Source organism: Plectropomus leopardus, chromosome 9 (assembly GCF_026936395.1).
Source record: "Plectropomus leopardus strain MGB_pleo_1.0 chromosome 9, ASM2693639v1, whole genome shotgun sequence".
Lineage (NCBI taxonomy): Eukaryota > Metazoa > Chordata > Actinopteri > Perciformes > Serranidae > Plectropomus > Plectropomus leopardus.
Window position 1 is genome coordinate 7,260,077 of NC_142184.1, and position 20,742 is coordinate 7,280,818.

Sequence of the window (20,742 nt, forward strand, 5' to 3'; positions counted from 1 at the left end):
TCTGAGTCCCTGGACTGAAGTCAGACTTGCGACTAATCCCGACAAATCTCGACAAAACCTCTCCTGGAATGTGTGCTGAGAGGATGGAGGCAGAACAGAGTGATGCGGGGCATTTTTGAGATGGAAAAGCCTCTTTTGGGCATGATTAGAGAGCTAATCTAACGACGATGAGGAGCGGGGCCGAGGGGAGAGAGGGGAGCGGCGGAGAGAAGCGTCACCGCAGCTCCGTGTTTTTGGATTGTGGTCAGACGGAGGCTGAACTACCCATTCACGGGACTGCGACTGAAGAGCGCTCGAGATGATGAGCTCCCTTTGAGCCGCAATCAAAATGCTGCTCGGTTTTGTGGGCCGATGAGTGTGCGGCATCAAACACTCTCTCATTCTCTTCCCCTCATTCTTATCCCCTCTCTCTTTTCCCCCTCTCGTTCTTCATGCATTCAGTGGATGCCTAGCAGCTGCTGGTAATTAAAGGACTTTAGAGTCTCACACCACACTGAATCAGAGGGAGAAGAAAGAGAGAAGAAGACAGAGACGCCACTCCTGGCCAGCTCACCGACTCCTTCTCCTCATCATCGCAAACCAAGCTAATGTCCTCCTATGTTCCTAATTAGCCACCTTAGAAAGCCGCACTTCAATGAGCACACACACGCAAACATAAAGAAAAAGAGGAGGGGGAGCACTGTTTGGAGGAGAAGAAAAGAGGATGGATATTGTGGATGGCAGCTGTAGCAGGAGGGAGGGGGGCTGATCAAAGCGAGGGGTGTTTATGTGTGGCAAGCCAACCATCTCTGGAGTGTGGAGGAGCTTATTCCAGAGGGAAGAGTGTCTAAACGGGAGACAGCGCGGCAGTGAGGCGCACCGAGCTGAGAGGGGATGAGTGGCGTAGCTTAGATGCTAGCTTTGCTGCGAGGGAGGTGCACGCAAACACGGGGAAAAGGGGGGAAGATAATTTTATAAAATCAACAATGGCTTAGTGATGGGTGATGGAGAAATGGGGGAGGAGAGGGGGCAGGAGTGATCGCAGCTGTGGATGGCACCACGGCTGGCAAGAAATGTAATTTTTGGGGGTGTGGGATGAGGGGAGCTCTTCACCAGAAGGGTGCAGCTGCTTTTCCACAGCAGAATCTGACAGATACTTCCTTCCTTCCAACGCAGTCTAACTAACGCTTCGGAGTCACAGGTTTTATCTGATTTTACTTTGTTAACTCATTAGTTGTGTTTCCATTACTGTGCAAATTTCTGAACTTGCGGGTGAATAATTGGCTCTTTCCATCAACTATCTTGTAAGCAGTTGAAGAGGACTTGACAGGATTACATAATTAATTGAGCACCTGCAACTCAGACGCATCAGCGCATTTCATTGCCGCTTCCCACATAAGTTGGCATGATGAGATTTTTTTTTGCAGTGAATGAAATCAGTCTTTTCTGATCTGAGATGTTTTCATCAGACATTGTTGTAAAGAAGGAGGTGAAATGCAACAAAGGCCACCATCTGGGTTTAAACCAAAGATGTTGCAACTAAGCACATCCCAGCTCTTTAAATGCTTTTTGTTTTTTAAAAATTTAATTTTTTGGTGGAGAGCCATGAAGCATCCAAAACCGACACAAGAGGGGAACCTTGAGCATCATATTTGGACATGTAGGCCACTGACGTTGGTATTTGACAAGTCTGGAGTCGATACACTGCAATTTTATTCTCACAGAAACTTGTTGCCTTCGTTTTATGAAGAATTACACAAAAACAAACAAATCAATTTGCAATTTTCATTTGCTGCCACAATTTCATTGCAAAAGAAAAAAAAAAACACCTAAAAACATTGAAACACACATCGCAGTTTTTTAGAAAAACTGCCGTGAAATCTGGCATTTTAGGCTGCAAAAACTGCCAAAAAGCCTGAAATATTCTGGAGGGCCTGTCTACAGCAGAGGAAGTTCAATGTGGTACTGAAATGTCAAGGTACATTTAAAAAAACATGTTGTGGTTGATCGATACTGCATCTTTTCTTTTCGATGTGCCAACTTTCCACCTCTGCCAAGTGTTGAAATTTATTTTGCATTCATTATTTCTTTATTTTTTATCATTTATTTTTTGGCATTCCCTCTCAAAATTGAAAATGCACATTAATGTCCACAGGAGCAACAGCAAGAGCAGCCAAACTATTCTTCCTTTAACTTCTCCTCCCTGCGGTAACTCAGCCGGCGCTGACAGGGGTCCCGCCACGCTCCTTGCAGGGTCAGGACAGAGAAAGGGGTATTAGGGCCAGAGACAGGTGGCACGAGGGTCCGCTGCGCTCAGAGAACAGATGGCTGATCTGACGTGAATCGGGGTGCTGACCTTTTCTCCCCACGGTACAGTACAGCGGTCCACACAAGTGTTTGTGCATGTACACAAAAATCGAACCCACGTGCACGCACACCCTCGGGCACACACAAACTCATGGAGGCATTTACACACCAAACAGCTGTTCTCTCCTCACAGCTGCTTTTACCAGAACAGCTTAAAAAACCAATCACCTTTAAGCATCAGCACGCCTTACACGCTGCAGATTCAAATTCCCACTAACCTGAATTATTCCATTCCCTACCACACCTACACAAAAGCATATGATTAACAGCCTAGCACGGAGGCTAATGTTGTGGTAAATGATCCCTGTGTGAAGGCACGCAGGCTGCAGAGAATACAGAGCTTTAGCCAGCCCCTCCCGCACCTCCACATGGCACATGCTGAATTACCTTGTCGCTAGGCAATTATTTGTCCTGTCCTAGCTTTGGAGTGATGTAAATTACTTTAAGTGCACTTTGCAGGGGCCGCCATCACGATAATGATGATTGCAGCGGGGCTCTGACACACACAAATATTCAGCTATACCTTTAGAGAGAGGGGCTGCATTTAGGAGGGGCTGTAAGTGGGGAATTCAAGACAGAGCTAAGAAGAAGAAGAAGCCCAGACTGATGAGAGTGTGTGTGTGTGTGTGTGTGCTTAAGAAACAAAGAGGGAGAGACGGAGACAGAGCAGAGTGTCTTTCAGCTTCTTTAGCAGTGAGCTGCATTCATCATGAGTCCCGAATATACCCTCTCCATCATTTCTTCTAACTACTGTCAGCTCTGTTTAAGGATGAACGTTGCAGTGAATGACTCATACCCAAAATACAATAAATATACATGTTTTTCAAGCTATTTTCTGTCTGTTTTTCCTTCCTTTCTGTGAGTTAGTTCTGTTGCAGTAATGTTTCAGCTCCAGCAGGTGTCACTCATGGCCTCTATGCTTGTTCCTCTGGCTGCTGTTGTTACAGTGGGAGGTAAAAAATCCACTAACTTGCATGGACAACAAATACAGTCACGCTTCACCAGATGTCCATTCAACAAGCAGAGGCATGGTAAATTGCACATATAATAACTCCATGTAGGAGAACTGGTCAAATAATGAGTCTCTTTGGTTTGTTTTTGTCTGTCTTCAAATTCCAGTATGTCATATGCTGACTGAACGGTGTCATTTCCTGTTAATATCAAGTCATGTCAGAACACGGCAGCAGTCAGTATGAGGCAAACAGCTCCAAACCAGCAGAGGAACAACTATCCAGACCGACAGACAGACAGTCGCCGATCCTGAAACTCTATTTGACAGGAGATAAATGGAAGGAAAAATGCCCTTGTGCATGAAACTGAGGGTCATTTTGGAAAATGTCCAACAAAAATTGTATGTAAAGTATCTGTAAGCAGACTGGATGATGATTGAGGGATACTCACATATTGTGCAGGACACACCAACCACAGTGAGGGTCCCCAGAGCTCAAACACTCTCCGCAGGTCCCGTACTGCTCACATGACTCGATAGGGACTTGGGTAACCTGAAAGAACATGAAAGGGTCAAGGTCAGAGTGCAGCAAAAAAAAAAAATCAGGACTTCTGTTGTGCTGTTAAAGTGTACAGGGTAGTTGAAAACTGTGTCAATATGAGAGTTAGGAAAATATTTCTCATTTTTACAGTTAATGCAACTAATACTCAGATGTGCATGGGTTAATACTAGTAACATTTAGAGTTGCAGTCCTATTTTAACGTGTCGTGGGGCTGTGAATACATGTGTTAGGTGATTCATTATTCCTCAAATATGCTGGTTTTCCTAAAGGCAAATATATAGTTTTAATTTGAAGGAGTACATTGTCTGTAAGAAACAAAACATTTACTGGAAATAGGCCCTCACGCGTTTAAAAACACCACACAAAATATCCATTTACAAACTCTCACACAGCTCGTGCAGTGTAATGCAAGCGTCATTTATCCAGTTGTATTCTCAGTACCTCCTAAACACATACGATTTTGCTTAAATCTTGCAATTTATCATTTTCAGTCAATCAATTTATCAGTTTTATTATTCATTAAATCAATGTATTCGCTGTTTCCCCTGAAGACAAACAAGAAAGACAAAGTTTTCTTCACAAATTCAAGAAGGCATGACTTACTGGTTTACAAAAGGCAAATTTGTATTCCTAAAGTAATCCTTTAAGTTAGCTAGCGTGCTAGTTACTTCTAGTTTCTGTTAGTTACACAATGTAATCAGAAAGCGTGCCCACACTGATGAGGTGACAAGGGAGTCGTGATTAGACAACAAAAAGGTGATGCAAATTCAATTAGCACCGTTTCATTCTGGCAACTTTTAGCCCCACATTTAATCAATTTTCAGGGGATAAGCCTGTAAACACGAGGCTAACCCTCCTCCAGAGCAGGGGCAGCGAGCCCCGGGCTAAAATCTGAGTTAGCCCACAACGTGTCAGTGTGAGAGCTTTCTTAGCCCGAGGCTAACTGCTCACTTAGCCCCAGGCTAACAGCTAACTTAGCCTGGGGCTAAGTGCAGAGTAAAAATAGAGGCCTCCAATTATTAATTATTTTTGTGCAGAGGCGCCAGCGATTATATCATGGTGGCCGTGGCCCCCTCTGGCCACCCCTAGAGGTGGCTGTGTGGGAAGGTATGCTTTTGCCAGAGGGGAAAGCAGAGAGGGCGAGTTTGAAGAACTAAGTTGGCCATTTCCCACTCGTAGGTGATAATTTGGGCTCTCTCTTTGGCTCATGTACTCGTTTGGGCGAGCAGGGTTGCAAATGTGCTTGTGGTTTGGCTTTGTAGTCGTCCTTAAGGAGTCACGTGCGTAGGCGGGGCTGACCGGAGCTCCTCACCATGAAGCCGACTAACATGCTGCATCATGCTAATTGTACTTTTTGCGTAGTTCAACACCCTCTTGCAATGTTTTTGCAGACTGTTTTTGTCTTTTTTGTTATCTTCTCGCCTTTATTACTTTCTGACTACAGGAAGGTCAAATGCCGCCACACTTCCTATTTGAAACTGAAGGGTGCATCTTCTTTTTCAATATGGCATGTCGCAGAGCCTTTGCTTTATCTTATTTACGTTGGCGAGTTGTCACTAGTCGCAGACATGAGGTGGGACGTTGAACACAGAGTGGGATGGCGAGCAAGCAAAGTCAAAGTAGATTAAACCCTCCTCTGATCAAGAAGAGCATCATGGTTCATTTTTTATCTCACTGATTTGAATCGCACATATTTTTTGTATTGATCTTGACTATTAACCATTTGAAACCCTGAACTATCACTTTTCTTGTGCTGCGTTCAAACACTTTTCACATGCATTCAAACCTCTGAAACCTGATCAAACTGTTTTGAGGAACCAATGAGCAACTTGGCAAGAGATGTCCCACAAATTGCAAGAAATTAGGAAAAGGTGACAAGGAAATTACCCGAAAATTAGTTTTTAAAAAGAGAGAGAAAAGAAAAAAAAATGAATTAATCACAATAAAAATGGGGAAAATGTCAACAAAACTAGATTTAAAAATATATTCAAAATTATTATTATCATTAACTATTTTATGCATATTTATTTATTAACCATTTTCATTTTTCTACATTTCAAGGAATTTCCTTGTCACTTCTTTTCATGTTTTTGAAAGAAATCAAGCCAATTTGCTTGAGTTTTAAAGAGCTAAAAAAAAATTTAAAAAGTGAACCTAATCATTAAAATGCAGCATTTAAACACAATAATGCTGTTACTATATATCATGTACATGATTCCTCCCCCTGCAGCATTACAACAATGTTAATGTTTAATGTGGACCCGATGTCTGGGATCATGTGCCTTAACTGTCTGAGTGCACTTGTGCCCCTGTATGTCAACATGCGAGATGTCAACTGCCCAGGCAACTGTTGCCTTTATCATAAGCCAGAGACACAGCAGAGAGCAGGTGGGATCAGTTGGCCAGAGAAAGCTGTTTCTCTGCCATCAATGGACTCTTGTCCACAGCAGGACATCTGTCCACCTGGGTAGAGCCTGAACAAACACACCTACACATGGAGCAGCAGTGACAGACGCTTTTCTCAGGTCCATTACAAAAATGCAGAATGAAACATTATTAAGAATGACGGGCCAATTTTTCAGCGCCTAGTGTCAGTTTCAACTTTATTAGAAAAGTATAACTGCAGCAGAACTTAATAAAAAAGCACACTGGGGGTAACTTTTCCCCAAAGCTTGTTTAAGATAAAGTTTATTAAACAAATAAGATGACTGCAGCATAACTGCAAAACTGAAAAGTAATTATTAATGCTGTCCTCTAAGTTGTTTTTTTTTTAATGTATGAATGAATGGAGTAGAAAATTGGTATTTCAAAGCTAAACATGTTGAAAGTGTCAACAGCAAAGAATTTGAATAAGCACTTTCAGCGCAAAGCAAACACACTCCACACCCACGAATCCACGCTAATCCACACAGGGTCGTTGGACTACAATCATTTGAATAAACATCCTTGTGCCTACGTGCTCATGTGATTGACATTAAACTTACACAAATGCAAAGGCTGAAAATGTACATATGTGAGCGCAGCACAGTGGAGAAGCACTAAGAATCAAATCACACATCTCCTCAGCGAGCCAGCTACTGAGTGTGTGTCAGCTGAGTTGTGCTGTGATCCGCAGACTGGGACTGTTTTCAGCTGCGACGTAACATGCACTCATCCGTCTGTCAGTTATATATAAGTGTGTGTGTGTTTGTCTGCCAGACAAAGTTCTGCTCAGCCACATGGCCTTCAGTCTGTTTGTGCAGAGCAGAGGTCTGCGTGATCTGGAGGTCAGTGCATGTGTCCTTAAAGGGATAGTTCACTTTTTTGGAAGTGGGGTTGTTTGTGGTACTTATGGGTAAACAGTGAATTACAAACAGTAGATGTCACTTGGCAGGCCCCCAGTTTGGAGAAGCAGGCAAAAGTCTGACACAGAAGCTAAGCAATGTACTGTTGTGGAGGGGTCAGCAACAAAATGCATTTTAGCCACCTAAAAAAATATTCAGCCTTTAAAAGAAAACAGTATCAGTTTAGTTTTATGTTCCATTTAGAGTATTTTTTCTGCTTTACTTTAAAGCAGTGACCTTAACTTGGGGCCTGCAGCTCCAAATCTGGCCCCCGACAAGGTACACATGAGGTGCCAGAGTGCATTTAACAACATCAAATAGAGACTTGTTTCTAAAAAAAAAGACTGTGATAGAGGTCCTAGCTAAACTTCAAATGTCCTAAAATCCTAAAAAAAAACAACCCTAAAATCCTAGACATTTTCTTAAATCCCAGAAACATCTTAAAATCCAAGAAATGTCCCAAAATCCTACAAATGTCCTGAAATCCCAGAAATGTCCGAAAATCCTAGAAATGTCCTAAAATCCAAGAAATATCCTAAAATCCGAATTGAAGCACATACTACTTTGTTAAAATAAAAAATAAATCATCAATTTTTGGTCTTTTATGAATTTATTATGGATCTTGTGGAAATATGACCAAATCTGCCGGGTCAAAAATATACATACAGCAAACCAAATGATCAACTATCCCTGTAGGTGTCCCGAGGTGATGCCCCACGGTCACACCAGCATTTCAGCGTCAACAAAAGTACACGTAGACACATACTGCAACTCTGCGCAGCATAATTAACAGAGGCACAAAAAGTCTGAAATCCAGAGTCTGATACAGATTAATTTTCACTCCTGTCCGTCTTTCAATTTCCTGGCAATCGCCTTGTTGGATAATGACAGCACACTCTGACAGCGTGTGCCCTGTTCAGCTCCAAACCTCAGGCTCAGATCAATGCCTAATAAGTGGCTCGTCTGCAAAATGTGTGGGAGTGAATGAAGGGTGCAAATAACACCTTTTTAAGTGTTTCTCGAACCCTGTGCAAATCGTCCACAACTGGGTGATATTAATTGCCGTTAGCACCACGGGGCTGGAATTAACTGTCAGCGAGGAGGAGATAACAGCTGGCTGTCCATCAAAAGCTTTTCTTTATTACAATGTATCAAATTAAAAAAAGCAGCTGACAGCAAAATTTGTAGCATGTGCCCGCAATTGCACAGCCCATGAAAAGCTGCAGTCTGCAGAACTGTCACTGTGAAAACTCGGAGCTATACACTCCAGCCTGTATTTTCTTTCTTTGTTTTGTCTCTGCTCCTCAAAAGCTCAATAACCGTCCACCTGTCTGCCTGGTCCCAAACCCTGCGGCAACAGAAAGACGGGGCCCACATGGGACAAAGAAAGCCATTGACACGGTGGGACGTTGATAGTCCCTGCACTGTGTGGCAGCGCCGCCATGGACACTCCTGTTAGATTAACCCCCTGTCACCTCAACAAACTCTATTTGTGTGTGCGTGTACTCGCCTAGCTTCGGGACAAACAGGTGGCATGCTGTAATGAGCTGCAGACGGGGTCACATCAGCAGCAGAAGCTGCGACTGATGACAAACAAGCCCACCAGGAACGAGACTTGGCTGGTGGAAACAGTCAACTCTGTCTCTGTGTGTATCTCAAAGTCTCTGAATCCCTCTTAACCCAAAAAAAGCCTTCAGATCCTTCACGAAACATGTGCGAGGCTGGTGAAACTTTATAGTGTAACTTTCACAGAGGCCCGGCTCCATGAAAGGGTTACAGTGTGGAGACAGCTGTCAGCGGGGGAAAGTCAGGGAGTAGTGGTGGAGGAAGGGGGGGTGGGGGTGTCCCTTATGGAGCGGTGTCTAAAGACAGACAGACAGACAGATACAGCCCTGCTGTCAGCTGACACACACTGACACACACTGAAACACACAAAAAGGTAGGAGGGTAAAATGGAAGAAGGGGAGCGAGGTAAACAGGAAAACAAACACCTGAGGGCTCAAAAAGCGCAGAATAAGATATAAAGTGTGTATTATTGTGCTGTATATACTGTGTGTGTGTGTGTGTGTGTGTGTGTGCATTGATGTTTAGACCAGCATGGGCCACTGGAGGTGAGGGGGGACGGGGTGAGGGGGGGATCACAGCAGCTGTTGCCCAGCACACGCTACAGTCACTCAACACAGCAGGGCTGCACAATGAAGCCCCTTCTCCCACTGTGTGTGTGTGTGTGTGTGTGTGTGTGTGTGTGTGTGTGTGTGTGTTTGTAGGCACACATGCACAGCGCCATAACGGATGTGCAGATTGTTGCTCTTGCGTTTTCAAAGCAGACAAAGAAGCGCACAATCTGATATTGCCTCTCTCTCGCCTGTCTCTGTCTGTTCCTCAACACTCTTATGAATAAAGGTGTTAACTAGAACCATTTAGGGTTCTGCTGCTTGTTACTGTGGGAGAACTCGTTTTGTTTCCTTCTAGAAACTTTTATTACAGTTTCAATTGGAACCCTTTTAAACGGATCTACCAGGAAACCAACATAAAGAGGAATACCTAAAACCACCTATTAAAGGTTCCACCCTCAACCCCCTATGAGAGGTTCTACAGAAAACAATTATATGGTATAATAGAACCCTCTCTGGGCGTTCAATTCAGAACCTTACCGTCTTCTAAGGGTTTTACAAGAACCCATCCAGGAGGTTCTGCCAAGAACTTTTTATATTCCAAAGGTTTCACCCAGAGGCCATCTAGGCTGTGCTCTATCAAAAACCTGTACATACTGAAGGGTTCATGCTAGAACCCAGCAAGGAGGATCTACTGAGAACCTATTCATATTCCAAAGGTTTCCTATTAAACTCACCTAGGGGGTTATAACAAGATCCATTTCATATTCAAAGGAGGCCTCTAAAATTAGTAGTTGACTACATTACCCATAACTCTCTCTCCCACTAATGATGGTTTTAGTGCTTAAAAGAACTAGTCCTACAAAGAATCCTTGAAAAACCCTTTATTCAAAAAAGGGTTATTTGGAAGCAAGTTCTGGGTAGAACATCAGCACTTCAGGGTGAACCCTTTTGGAACCGTTATTTCTAAGAGTGGAGAACACATCCACAGCTGACCTGAGGTAGACGAAGTGTTGTCGGTGAGAGGTACCGCGCTCTGGTAAATGAATGCTAATAAAATTCCTGCTTAAGATGACCTTAGCGGGGGGTTATTCAACCAGAGAGGCTACAGTGGAGTCGCATACTGGAGCAGCCCGGGTGACTGACTGACAGCCGCGGGTTAAAACAACAGCTTCCTCTCTTTCAAAGGCTCAAGCTGAAAAGGCTTCAGCCTCCATTATCATTGCAGAGCCTTCACTAATGCAAGGGTGTCTTCTCTGTCACTGAAACCTATAGCAGGGGATTTGGACATTACAGTAGAATTTAAGACCAGCCTTAAAGGGATACTTTGCCGATATCCAACCAGCTTTGTATTATAACAATGTGGGTAGTATGTGTAAATGAATTGTGGCAAACCTTCCTTCATCTTGCCAGCACCCAGATCTTCCTGCTCATTTACAATAAGAAAATTGCCAAATGATACATCTTTGTGCCACAAAGAGATGCTTTCTTCTCTCTCACTCTCAAACTCAGACCAAACTGTAAAACTAGACAGTGCTGATCAAATATAAACCAAAATTCTGGTACTGCGTTGCGTTTTTCTCGACAAAATGTTTTCTTAAACATACTTAAGTGCACTGTCTAGGTGTAAAATGAGAGTTTGAAAATTGTTGTATTGTGAAATTGGTGGCTGAAATACCTCAGATCAAATGGTAAAATTAGATAGTTCTGATACTATAAATCAATATTCAGTTAATGTGTTGACTATTTCCTGCCTAAAATGTTTTTATAAAGATACTTTAGTGTACTGTTTAGGTGTAATACAAGAGTTTTGGAACAGGAGGTGTCATACACGTTCCTGTCCTGTGAAAAATGGAGGCTGATAATAGTGAGATCACACTGTAAAGTTAAAGCAGTGCTGATTATATACAAACAAAGATTCTGTTACTGCGTTGCCTCTTTCTTGCCTAATATGTTTTAAGAAGCATTTTAGTGTACTGTTTAGCTGTAATTCAAGATTGTTTGTTACCAGCTGGCCACTGTACTGTTTTCTGTGTCAAAATGGAAAAGCTTACATAACGTCACATCAGTGATAGCTTTTATAGCAGTGCATTATGGTAGTGTTAGTTGTTTTTTTTTTTTTTAAATCTTGAGTAAAAGCAAATGCCACAGTCTGTCATTTTTTGTTTTCTCTGTGGTCATTAAGAACCAATTAAAAAAGTATTTGTGTCTTTGTAATGCAAAGAAAGCCCAGTTTTATGAATCCTTCCAGCTGTGGAAAACTTCTCAATGCATATTTAGGCAAGATTTTAATACAAAAATTCAAATTTCTTGTCGCCCTTTATTACAATATTAAAGAAAAACAGTGATCTGGAAAAAACATCCTTTTTTTAATATAACCCAACATGATTTTTGTGCAATGAAGTTGTCTAAATTCAACCTGGCACCTCTTGCTGCCGTTTGGTGCCACCAACATGACAACTTCCATTGTGTAACTTTCATAAATAATGGATGTAGCTTGTTTTTGTGGCAGTTGTGTCTCCAGAACAACAATTTTGACAACAACAAAAATCAGGGAGGTGATAGTATTGTCACAGAGAGCTAGAGGTGTGAGCATTGCATAATGAACGCGTTACTGACTTCCTCGAATTTACAGAAAAAAAGGCTAGAGGATAAATCTCTAACTGTGCATATTTTCCAGTGTTATTTCTGGCCACCTGTGAATAGTGGCTCCATTTCAGCTCCTCTGCCCTTCTGCCCTGAGACCGAGCCATGCTCACTGCACCTCTGTGATGGATGAGGGCACCGGAGCAGCAGAGTAACAGAGGACCCCCCCAAAAAAAGCAAGGCTGAAAAAAAAAAAAAGAATAAAAGGAGGACGGAGCGTAGTGGAAACGACCCATTTCTTTGTGTTTTGATGAGACCTCGTCTCTGCGGTGCCAGATGTGCCTCGCCATGCTGAGCGAGAGGGAGAGAGCGGCAGAAAGAAAAATCCCACCGTCACCAGTAATTCAGAGGAAGCTATTTTGCAAGCTGTTACCAAGGCAACAGGCCTGGCTCTGACCTCAGGAACACCCCCACATCCACCACCACTCCCTCCAAACCTTCAGCAGTACACGGTAAACAGCTGGCACCTCTGGGACTTCCTGCCACCTACACCTCCTCTTAAACATGCACAGACACACACACACACACACACACACACACACACACACACACACACACACTGGCGGTTCCCCTACACCCTATCCATTTTTAATGAGAGTTAGCCAGGCTACCACGTCACTGGAATGAGGCACATCGATCATGAACACAATACCCATTCCAGCAGAGACAGAGAGGAAAAGCATAGGAGGTGTGTATGTGTGTGTGTGTGTGTGTTTGAGGCGGCTTAATGACAAAGGCACAAAAGCAGAGCAAATACTTGCTGCTGAATGAATGAAAACCAATGAAATCTACATGCCCCTGAGTCTCTCAGTCCCACAGTGACCCGGCAGCCAGTGTTTCCTGCGTCCAGGCTAACTACACAAGGACGCCTGAGCCGTTTCCCCGACCGTCCGCTCTTTAATCTGCTCCAGTAATCCCACTGAGGCTCTGCCTGAGGACGGCAGCCACATCTCTCCTCCTCTCACTGGTCCTCTTTTTTTCCTCAACTCACAAAATCCTCCCACTGTACTTTCTAAGACCCAAACAAATCCGCTGTGTAGTGCTGCGGCAGAGCCATCTCATCCAGCTTGTTGACATCCACCCACAAGGAAAAGCATTCTCTCACAGTAACAAAAACTCAACTCTGTGCGGAAAGTAAAGGCCATCTTACCCCTCTGGCTTTGTTTTAGGGCTGAACGATATCACTAAACACTGACATTGTGATTTTTTTTTCTTCTGGGATATAAATTGCAATATGAAAATACAGGAATTTTCACAAGACGTGTTGAATAACTTTTGGAAGTAAATTATTAATTCTAGAATTGTTGTGATTTTGAAGGTTACTGCATCCGTTAATATTAATTAAAAGCTGAAAAGTAATTGTAACTTTGATTTTGGGGGGTGGAGATAAGGTAGTTTAATACACCGGTTGACTCATCATGACATCATTGTATTAATTTAATACTCTGTTATCAATCCAATGTTCTAACACGTCATATTAATAATGCATGTTGCTCATCCTAAAATGAGCAGCGTTTCCCCCCTCCTGTTCCTCACTCATTTTCAGGTTGTGGTCGACAACTGCATGCTTCGTTTGATAATAAGACAGACTTCTCTTGTATATTAACATCATATAAATATTCAACGATTCATTTTTTCCCATAAAAGGGTTTGAACAGGGTTCGGCAGGTCGTTCAGTGTGACAGCAACATTCACGTAATCTGTATTATTTGATTTATTTTACAATTTATTCATCTTCTCTTACGCTGGTAAGCAGCCTGTTTTATGTACATTGCTGCTACCTGAACATAGATGATATACACCTCTGGGGTGATCATACTTCTTCACTCGCTCCCTCAGATCTGCGAGGGTTGATCTCACTAAGTTCACTTCAGGTTTTTTTTTTACACAAATGGAACAACACTTATGACGGCAACGGGGATTCCCCGCGGGCCTTTGTCGAGGAGAAGTCAGCAAGGGCGTGTTGAATGACTCATGAAATGCAGCCTTAAGCATGGCAGAGGAGAACTGTGCGAGTTTTCATTTTGTTTCAAACAAGGAAATACAGTAGCTGTAACATGTTTGGGTTAAATTGCCATATTTGACATAGCAGGTCCTGTGATTTGATGTGCAAAAGTCCAGCTATGTGACTTATTGCACATGTGCATATTGCAATGCTGAAATGTTATATCGTGCAGCTCTACTTTGTTCTTTGTTCTTCAGGGAAATTAGATTGAAAAGGAGAGTAAACTACTTTCCTCTGTATTTTTTTATTTGCAGCCAGAGGTTAGCCGGTGATTCGACCCAATCATCAATATCCACCCGAAGCTTGGCTGGCCCTGAGCAGAGAGGTGAGGGGTTCTGTTGAAGTGTTGTGGCTGGTCCGAGGATAATCAGGCCTCGAGACTCACACCAATTACACCCGGCTTGATTAACAACAGAGTGGGGGCGTGAGCGCGCTTGTCTGGGGTTCCCAGGCGCTGATCCCTCAGAGGCCTTGAGCTGACCGTGCAAAGACACCACAACAGCTGGGAGCTCTGATGACGGCTTAAAACCCACATTCCAAGAGCGAACGTGTAAAAGTAATTAATTATAACCACATGTGCACATAACAACGGCTGCACATAAACCCGCCCTCGTCATGTGCGTAGAAAAACTGCCCTGAAGATGTTGCTATCTCCCGCTCTGCTCCGCGCTTGAAGGCATTGCTTTGAGAAAACTTGTTTTTGTTGTTCTTCTTGTTAGAGATGTCAGAGGGCTCCCTGACAAGTCGTTTGAGAGAAACAAGTTTTGTGTAGAAATACACAATATTGATTTTTTTTCTTACTGTATAACATTTATTAAAGTCTACAGCACTAATGCAGGATGGGCTCTGGATAAATGGGAGTTGGGAGAATTCAATGGGAGATACGCTACCATTGTGCGTTAGCACGTTTTTCCGAAGGTCAGATCCTTTTATACTGGGTGGTTTTCAGAATAACTGATTTTAAAGTACAGCGGATAGCATTCAGGGTAGATATTATTCATTGATTTTAAGAGGCTCAATCTGGGAGGGAGAAAAAGCTGCGGCGAAATGAAATGATACAACGTGCCTCATCTACAAACAGCCATCTCGCATACTCCAAAAATGATTTTGTGTGAAAATGGGAGCTTTTAACCTTTATCGTCTCATCCTTATTTCTTTCTGTCTGTTCACCCGCACAAAGGGAAAACACACAAAGAGACGCACACATTCATTCTGTTTATTGGATTTGGCCTGAGCTCCTAGATTTGGGTCAATTGAAAACATCAAGACACAGCAACACCGCACAGGCTGGGTTTAAAGGCAGAATGAAACGGGGGTGGGGGTGGAGCGGCTGCTACACTTACTCCCTGAATTGATACTATAGTGGATATCTAGCTATCACTGTTTGATCAAGCAGAACTGCTGCTTCCAAATCCCAATGCCAAAGAGCATCTGTAGCACAACAACACCACATATTCAGGCTTTAACCCCCCCGTACCCCCTCCGTCCTGGGCAGGCCTGCTCCCTGGCAGCTCATCAGAAGTAACAGACTGGTAGGAGACAAACTGCCAAGCAGGAAAAGAAGGCGAGGAGCAGGTCAGGCGTGCGGCTCCTGACCGCAGTTTGAACCCGGGAGCTGAGTGGCCATTATGTGTCAACGCTGACCCGGGAACGATAACTGCATAACTAAAGCAGTAATAATACAGTTAAATGTTTTCTTCATGACGTTTCTTGTGATGAACGGTGATTGTTGTGGTGTCTGTGGTGGAATTCATGTGGCCTGGTGTCTTGTTCTAAGGGTTTGCTGTGGATGTCAGTTTCTGTAGGTGGCGCTCATGAGTTTCTCCTGGTGGTTTAACCTTTTAACACCCGGCTTGACATCAGTTTTCTTGTGCTGCGTTCAGATGCCTTTCAAAAGCAGTTAAGCCTCTGAAACCTGAGAAAATTGGTTTAATTTGGTTGGATTTCGTTCAAAAACACCAAAAGAGCGCATGGGATAAAACACATCTGCTGCTGGACTTTTCCTAAAATTCCATCTGAATTACTACAGTGAAAGAGCAGCAATATTGAACGCATATAAAATGGGATGGGGATGCTTATGTTGCCCTGTGCTTCCATTATCCAATCCATCTCAAACATCTGTCCATAAAAGCTCAAAAAGTCATGCTTTTACACATTAATCATTAATCAGCTAAAGGATATATCACAAAATGATACCTTTTGCACTAGGGGTGACCCCACAGGGGGGCTGTTTGTGGCTTTGGCACACTGAGTCAGTTTTGTTATGTATGCATTCAAAGGCTTTTGATGGATGTGAAAAAACGCAGAAAATCAAACCTGTTCTGGAAATTGTAATGATGTTTGAAAGTTTCGAAGCCATTGTGCTAACTTGCAACAGATTCTGATGAAAAGTCTGAAAGCTCTATTCACAACCACAAAAAGCTCACAGACTAAGAAATCGAACTATACGACATGAACTATCCACGTGTCTTTCTGTCACTGCTCCATTTCGTTCACACACATTCATTCACAGTCTGTGCTGGATGAAACAGTTGTTATGAAATAAAATTATTATTCCACGTCAAACTGTAATCAGCTCTTTTGTGTGGTGTGGGAAAAAAGGAAGCCAACGTCACACGACATATGGATCGATGAGAAAAAAAACAGTGATTTGACATGAAATCGACAATAGCCAAGACTTGACCAATCAGGTTCCACCATGGAAATTCGAAAGCCTCCTGCAGACTATGAGATTTTAGAAATCTTATGAGTTTGGTGCAAGCTGCACTGTGCAACATGGAGTGAAACATCAAGTTTGCTGTATGCAGACTGGACGATGACGGTGCCTATTGAATCGCAGGCTACGACATACGTCCATTGACATCAATACGCACACACAAAACACTGTCCGCGTGCATCATCCATGTACGCTACTGTAGCAGTAGAGAAAAATGTAAACAAACATGAATCGAGCCCTCGCGTTAGTAGCATTTATGCGTGTTGAAAAAAGGATGAAGAAGAGATGGAGGAGGAGAATGTGGACATCATGGCGTGCCAAATTTTGGACAGGAGCTTAAAGTTAGTAGATGTAGGTCGTAACAGCAGAATTTTATCTCAGGCTGTATTTGATCACGAGACCTTGAACCTTTCTCACTGTGCGACGTAGGATCACAACCCAAAAATGCACAGCGTATACCGGGCTTCAGTCAGGGACATCCCTGTTTAGCACACAATTACACAGGTGGACACTCGAGATCCCCTTTTTAACGCATCTCAAAGACCACAGCAGATCGTTCATAAAAATAAAAAAAAGTAGTACTTGTTTTGAAATTTTTTGAATGTGCATTTTACATAAACATTTTAAGCAATTTATTAGTGTGCTCTCAGCTGTGGGTGTTAAGTATCCCCCACCCACCTCATAAAGAGCCCCTGTGCAAAAACGGATAAAAGTCCCCCCTTTCATGGACATGCATGTGGACACACACCAGCCGTACTCGCACCAACACAGCATTGAATTTCAGCATGTGTCCTCTAGACTGATGGCCAACTGTATGGATTAAAGACAAAGTGGCGCACTGGGTAACAGGGGAGGTGGAGGAGGGAGATGAGGCTGTCTCCTAATCTCGGTTTAGGTGTGTTTGTGTGTGTGTTTAGGTTTCAGAGACCAGAGGGAGGAGTCACATGGGGATGTGAGGCAGTGGAGGGAGAGCGAGCGAAGAAATAATGGAGTGAGGGAATCGACCAGTGAGGAGGATGAAAAATCCAACCAGTCGATACAGCGAGGAGTGTATCAATTATGTATAGCTTCAATCCTCTTTTTTTAGGCAAGGAGAGGAGGGGAATAGGTTAGACCAAAAAGTGTGTGTGTGTGTTGCTGTGTATATTGCAGACCACTAACATGCTCACTGCCAACAGCTTTAAAATGCTCCCAACACTGTTTAATAACTTACATCAAAAACGTTGTTCATAAAATAACAAACGCATGGCGAGACATCTGAATTTAAGCTATTTACCGTCTTACTCCTTGTTAGTCCATGGCTGCATTTTTTTAATTCCTAATAACCAACTTTAAAGGAACGCTGTGCAGACTATTAACCCTTTAGAACCCGGATCAACGTCAGTTTTGTTGTGCTACTTCAACGCCTTTCTCAAACATTTAAACCTCCGGAAACCTGAAAAATTTGATGGCAAAAAAGCAATGAGTAACTTGGCGAGAAATGTCCACAAAGTGGCAAATAAAAAATAAATAAATAAATTAGTAAGAGGTGACAAGAAAATGATTGGAAAATTAGGTGTTGGGAGAGTAATGGAGATTACTACATTTATTCTTTTAAGAATTTTACAATTAAAAATTGTTAGAAATATATATATATATATATATATATATATATATATATATATATATATATATATATACATACCCCCCCCCCACATTTTTTATTTTATTTTTTTTTTTAAATTTATTTTTTTTTTTCTTTTTTTTTTTTTTTTTAACATTTTACTAATTTCTTGTTATTTTTTGGGCCATTACTCGCCTACTTCATGTGTTTTGAGAAGAAATCAAGCCAATTTAGTCAGGTTTCAAAGGGGTTACCTTACTGTAGGAAAACACTTGCACAGAAAAAGCACATTGATTTACTTATGCATGATTTAACACTTTCATGTAATAACACAATGTCAAGCACAGTTAATAATACCTTCAGAGCCTTTTCTCCTTTCCAGATCTCATGTATACCCTCTTATGCTAGGTAAAGATGTTAAGATTGATACTGGTGATACGATCTGAAGGTCCATGGCTCCTTCCCTGGCCCTTTCTCTCCTCTCTTTACCACTTATCTGCACCATCTCTCTCCCTCCTCTCTTCCCCCCCTCCTGAAACCAGTCTTCTGCTCTCCCTGTTCGCTCTCCTTCACGGCTCCCAGTCGAGGTGGCCTCTTTGCTCAGTAATTCAGTCAGGGGGCTAAAAGGAGGAAATTACATCCATGCTGCCTGACCACTTTGAACTCATAGCCTCCCCCCTCTACCCCGCTCGCTCTCTGGCAACTGGTTTAAAGGCCCGCACTGACATTTAAGAGATGGAAACAGGGAGCTGTGAAAGCGTCTCAGAGTGTTTGTAAATGTGTATGTGCAAGTGTGTGCACTCATGTGCAAAGACGGCCATAAAAAGTGACACACTGACACAGCCTGATGACACATTCTGGTTTGGTATGCTTAAATTAGATTTAACCTTATTTTAGGGTCTCAACAGTGGAAATGCTCTTTTTTGGTACTTTAATGCAGATTAAAATCAAGCGGCAACCTCTAGGGCTGCAAAAATGAAGCTAACGCAGGAAGTGCCAAAAACTGCAGTTCCTCTAATGGCAACTTGAGGATGACTCTAAGAGTGGGACAATCCTCAGAAACCCCAAATTTAGAGCAGAATTTCCTCGTTCATCGCAAAGATAGGGTAAGCTTCACCTTCTCAAAGGCAAGCAAATATGGTAACTTTTGTGTTTTCAGTTCATGGTGAACTGCAGCCTTAACATTATGGTCATCTAAAAAAAGTCCTGTTAGCATTTGGTTGTACCAAAAGACCCTCTAAGGAGTCGGATGTTCAGTTCTTCAGTATGTTGTGTTTTATTGGTTTTAAGCCTGTTTTGCAAACAAAGCAAAGCACAAAGCATTCATATTATCTTAGTTAACCATAGCTCTGAATGTCCAACCAATCTAGCAGCTAGCATTCAGGTTAGTGCCAACCTCTCATCCAAATATGGCCACTTCTGGCTCCCAAAATCCAAGATTGCGACAGCCAAAATATCAAACTCCAGAATTAAAAACATCAGTCCACAAACCAGTGGGTGATGTCAATATTTTACAAAGACTGTGGTATACAGAAGGCCTGCATCTATGTGTATATATTTTAATGGCTTAAGCACATTCACAGCACACTGCAAATAAAGTGTGTGAGTCGGAGTGTAGTTTGTCTAATGAAGGTGTTTTTTGTCAAGCTGAATTCATACCTGGCGACCTGCTTCCACTTAGCCACTGTCAGACATCATAACAAACTGGGCACTAATGCTAGGGTGTCTGAAAAGCAGCCACTTCAACACCTAATATGACTCATTATCATTAGCAGTGGGTTGGAAAGTCTTTAGTCACTTTCAGTAAAAAGGTTGAAGTAGCGAAAGAATGGAGTTCAAGTGTGCTTAACCTTCAATGTAGAGAAATAAATGCATATATAGAAAAGTGGAATTCATACAAGTGAGTTTGTTTCTATGAGTGATACTTAAAGACTGCATTAAAAACCTTTTACTCTTAAATTTGCCAACACTTAACACCTTCTGTGGCTGTCACTCTATGTCTCCACGTCAGTCCATATCTATCGTAGAAGTCACAATGTCTGTCCACAAGCCTGTCTTACTTATTATTATGTTTATTTATGTCTTCACTTTCCGTGTGCATTCATTCGGGTCTTTTTTGACTGGTTTTCTTTTCTGTCAATCCACCTGTCCAAACCCGTTTCTTTACCCACCTGTCTGGACTGCTTGTCTCTGTGACATGTGTCTTGTTGTTTGTCACTTCACTGTACCTCTTTGTCTTTCCAAACATCTCTGGCCTGTCTGTCTCAGTCCAACATGTCTGTGTGTCTCTCAGCGGGATCCCAGACTGTCAATGCAGCCAGTAATGAGGTGTATGCTTCAGTCAGCATGTGAGGAGTTAATAAGGAAGCAGCAGAGGCCATCACACATCAACAGGCATGAACGTGTGTGTGTATATATATGTGTGTGTGTGTGTGTGTGTGTTTGGGGAGGGTGTGAAGGCTAGGGAGCCTCCCTGGC

The 20,742-nt window shown here is 42.6% G+C and overlaps 1 protein-coding gene across 2 annotated transcripts in view; it reads right to left on the reverse strand.

The window, feature by feature from the left end:
• plxna2 (plexin A2) overlaps positions 1-20,742 on the reverse strand; it is a 281,745-nt gene that overhangs the window by 136,544 nt on the left and 124,459 nt on the right. For both annotated transcript variants that reach the window (XM_088081848.1, XM_088081847.1), the window contains exon 5: positions 3,748-3,848. In XM_088081848.1, the coding sequence (XP_087937974.1) occupies positions 3,748-3,848 (101 nt within the window). The remainder of the gene's footprint in view (positions 1-3,747; positions 3,849-20,742) is intronic.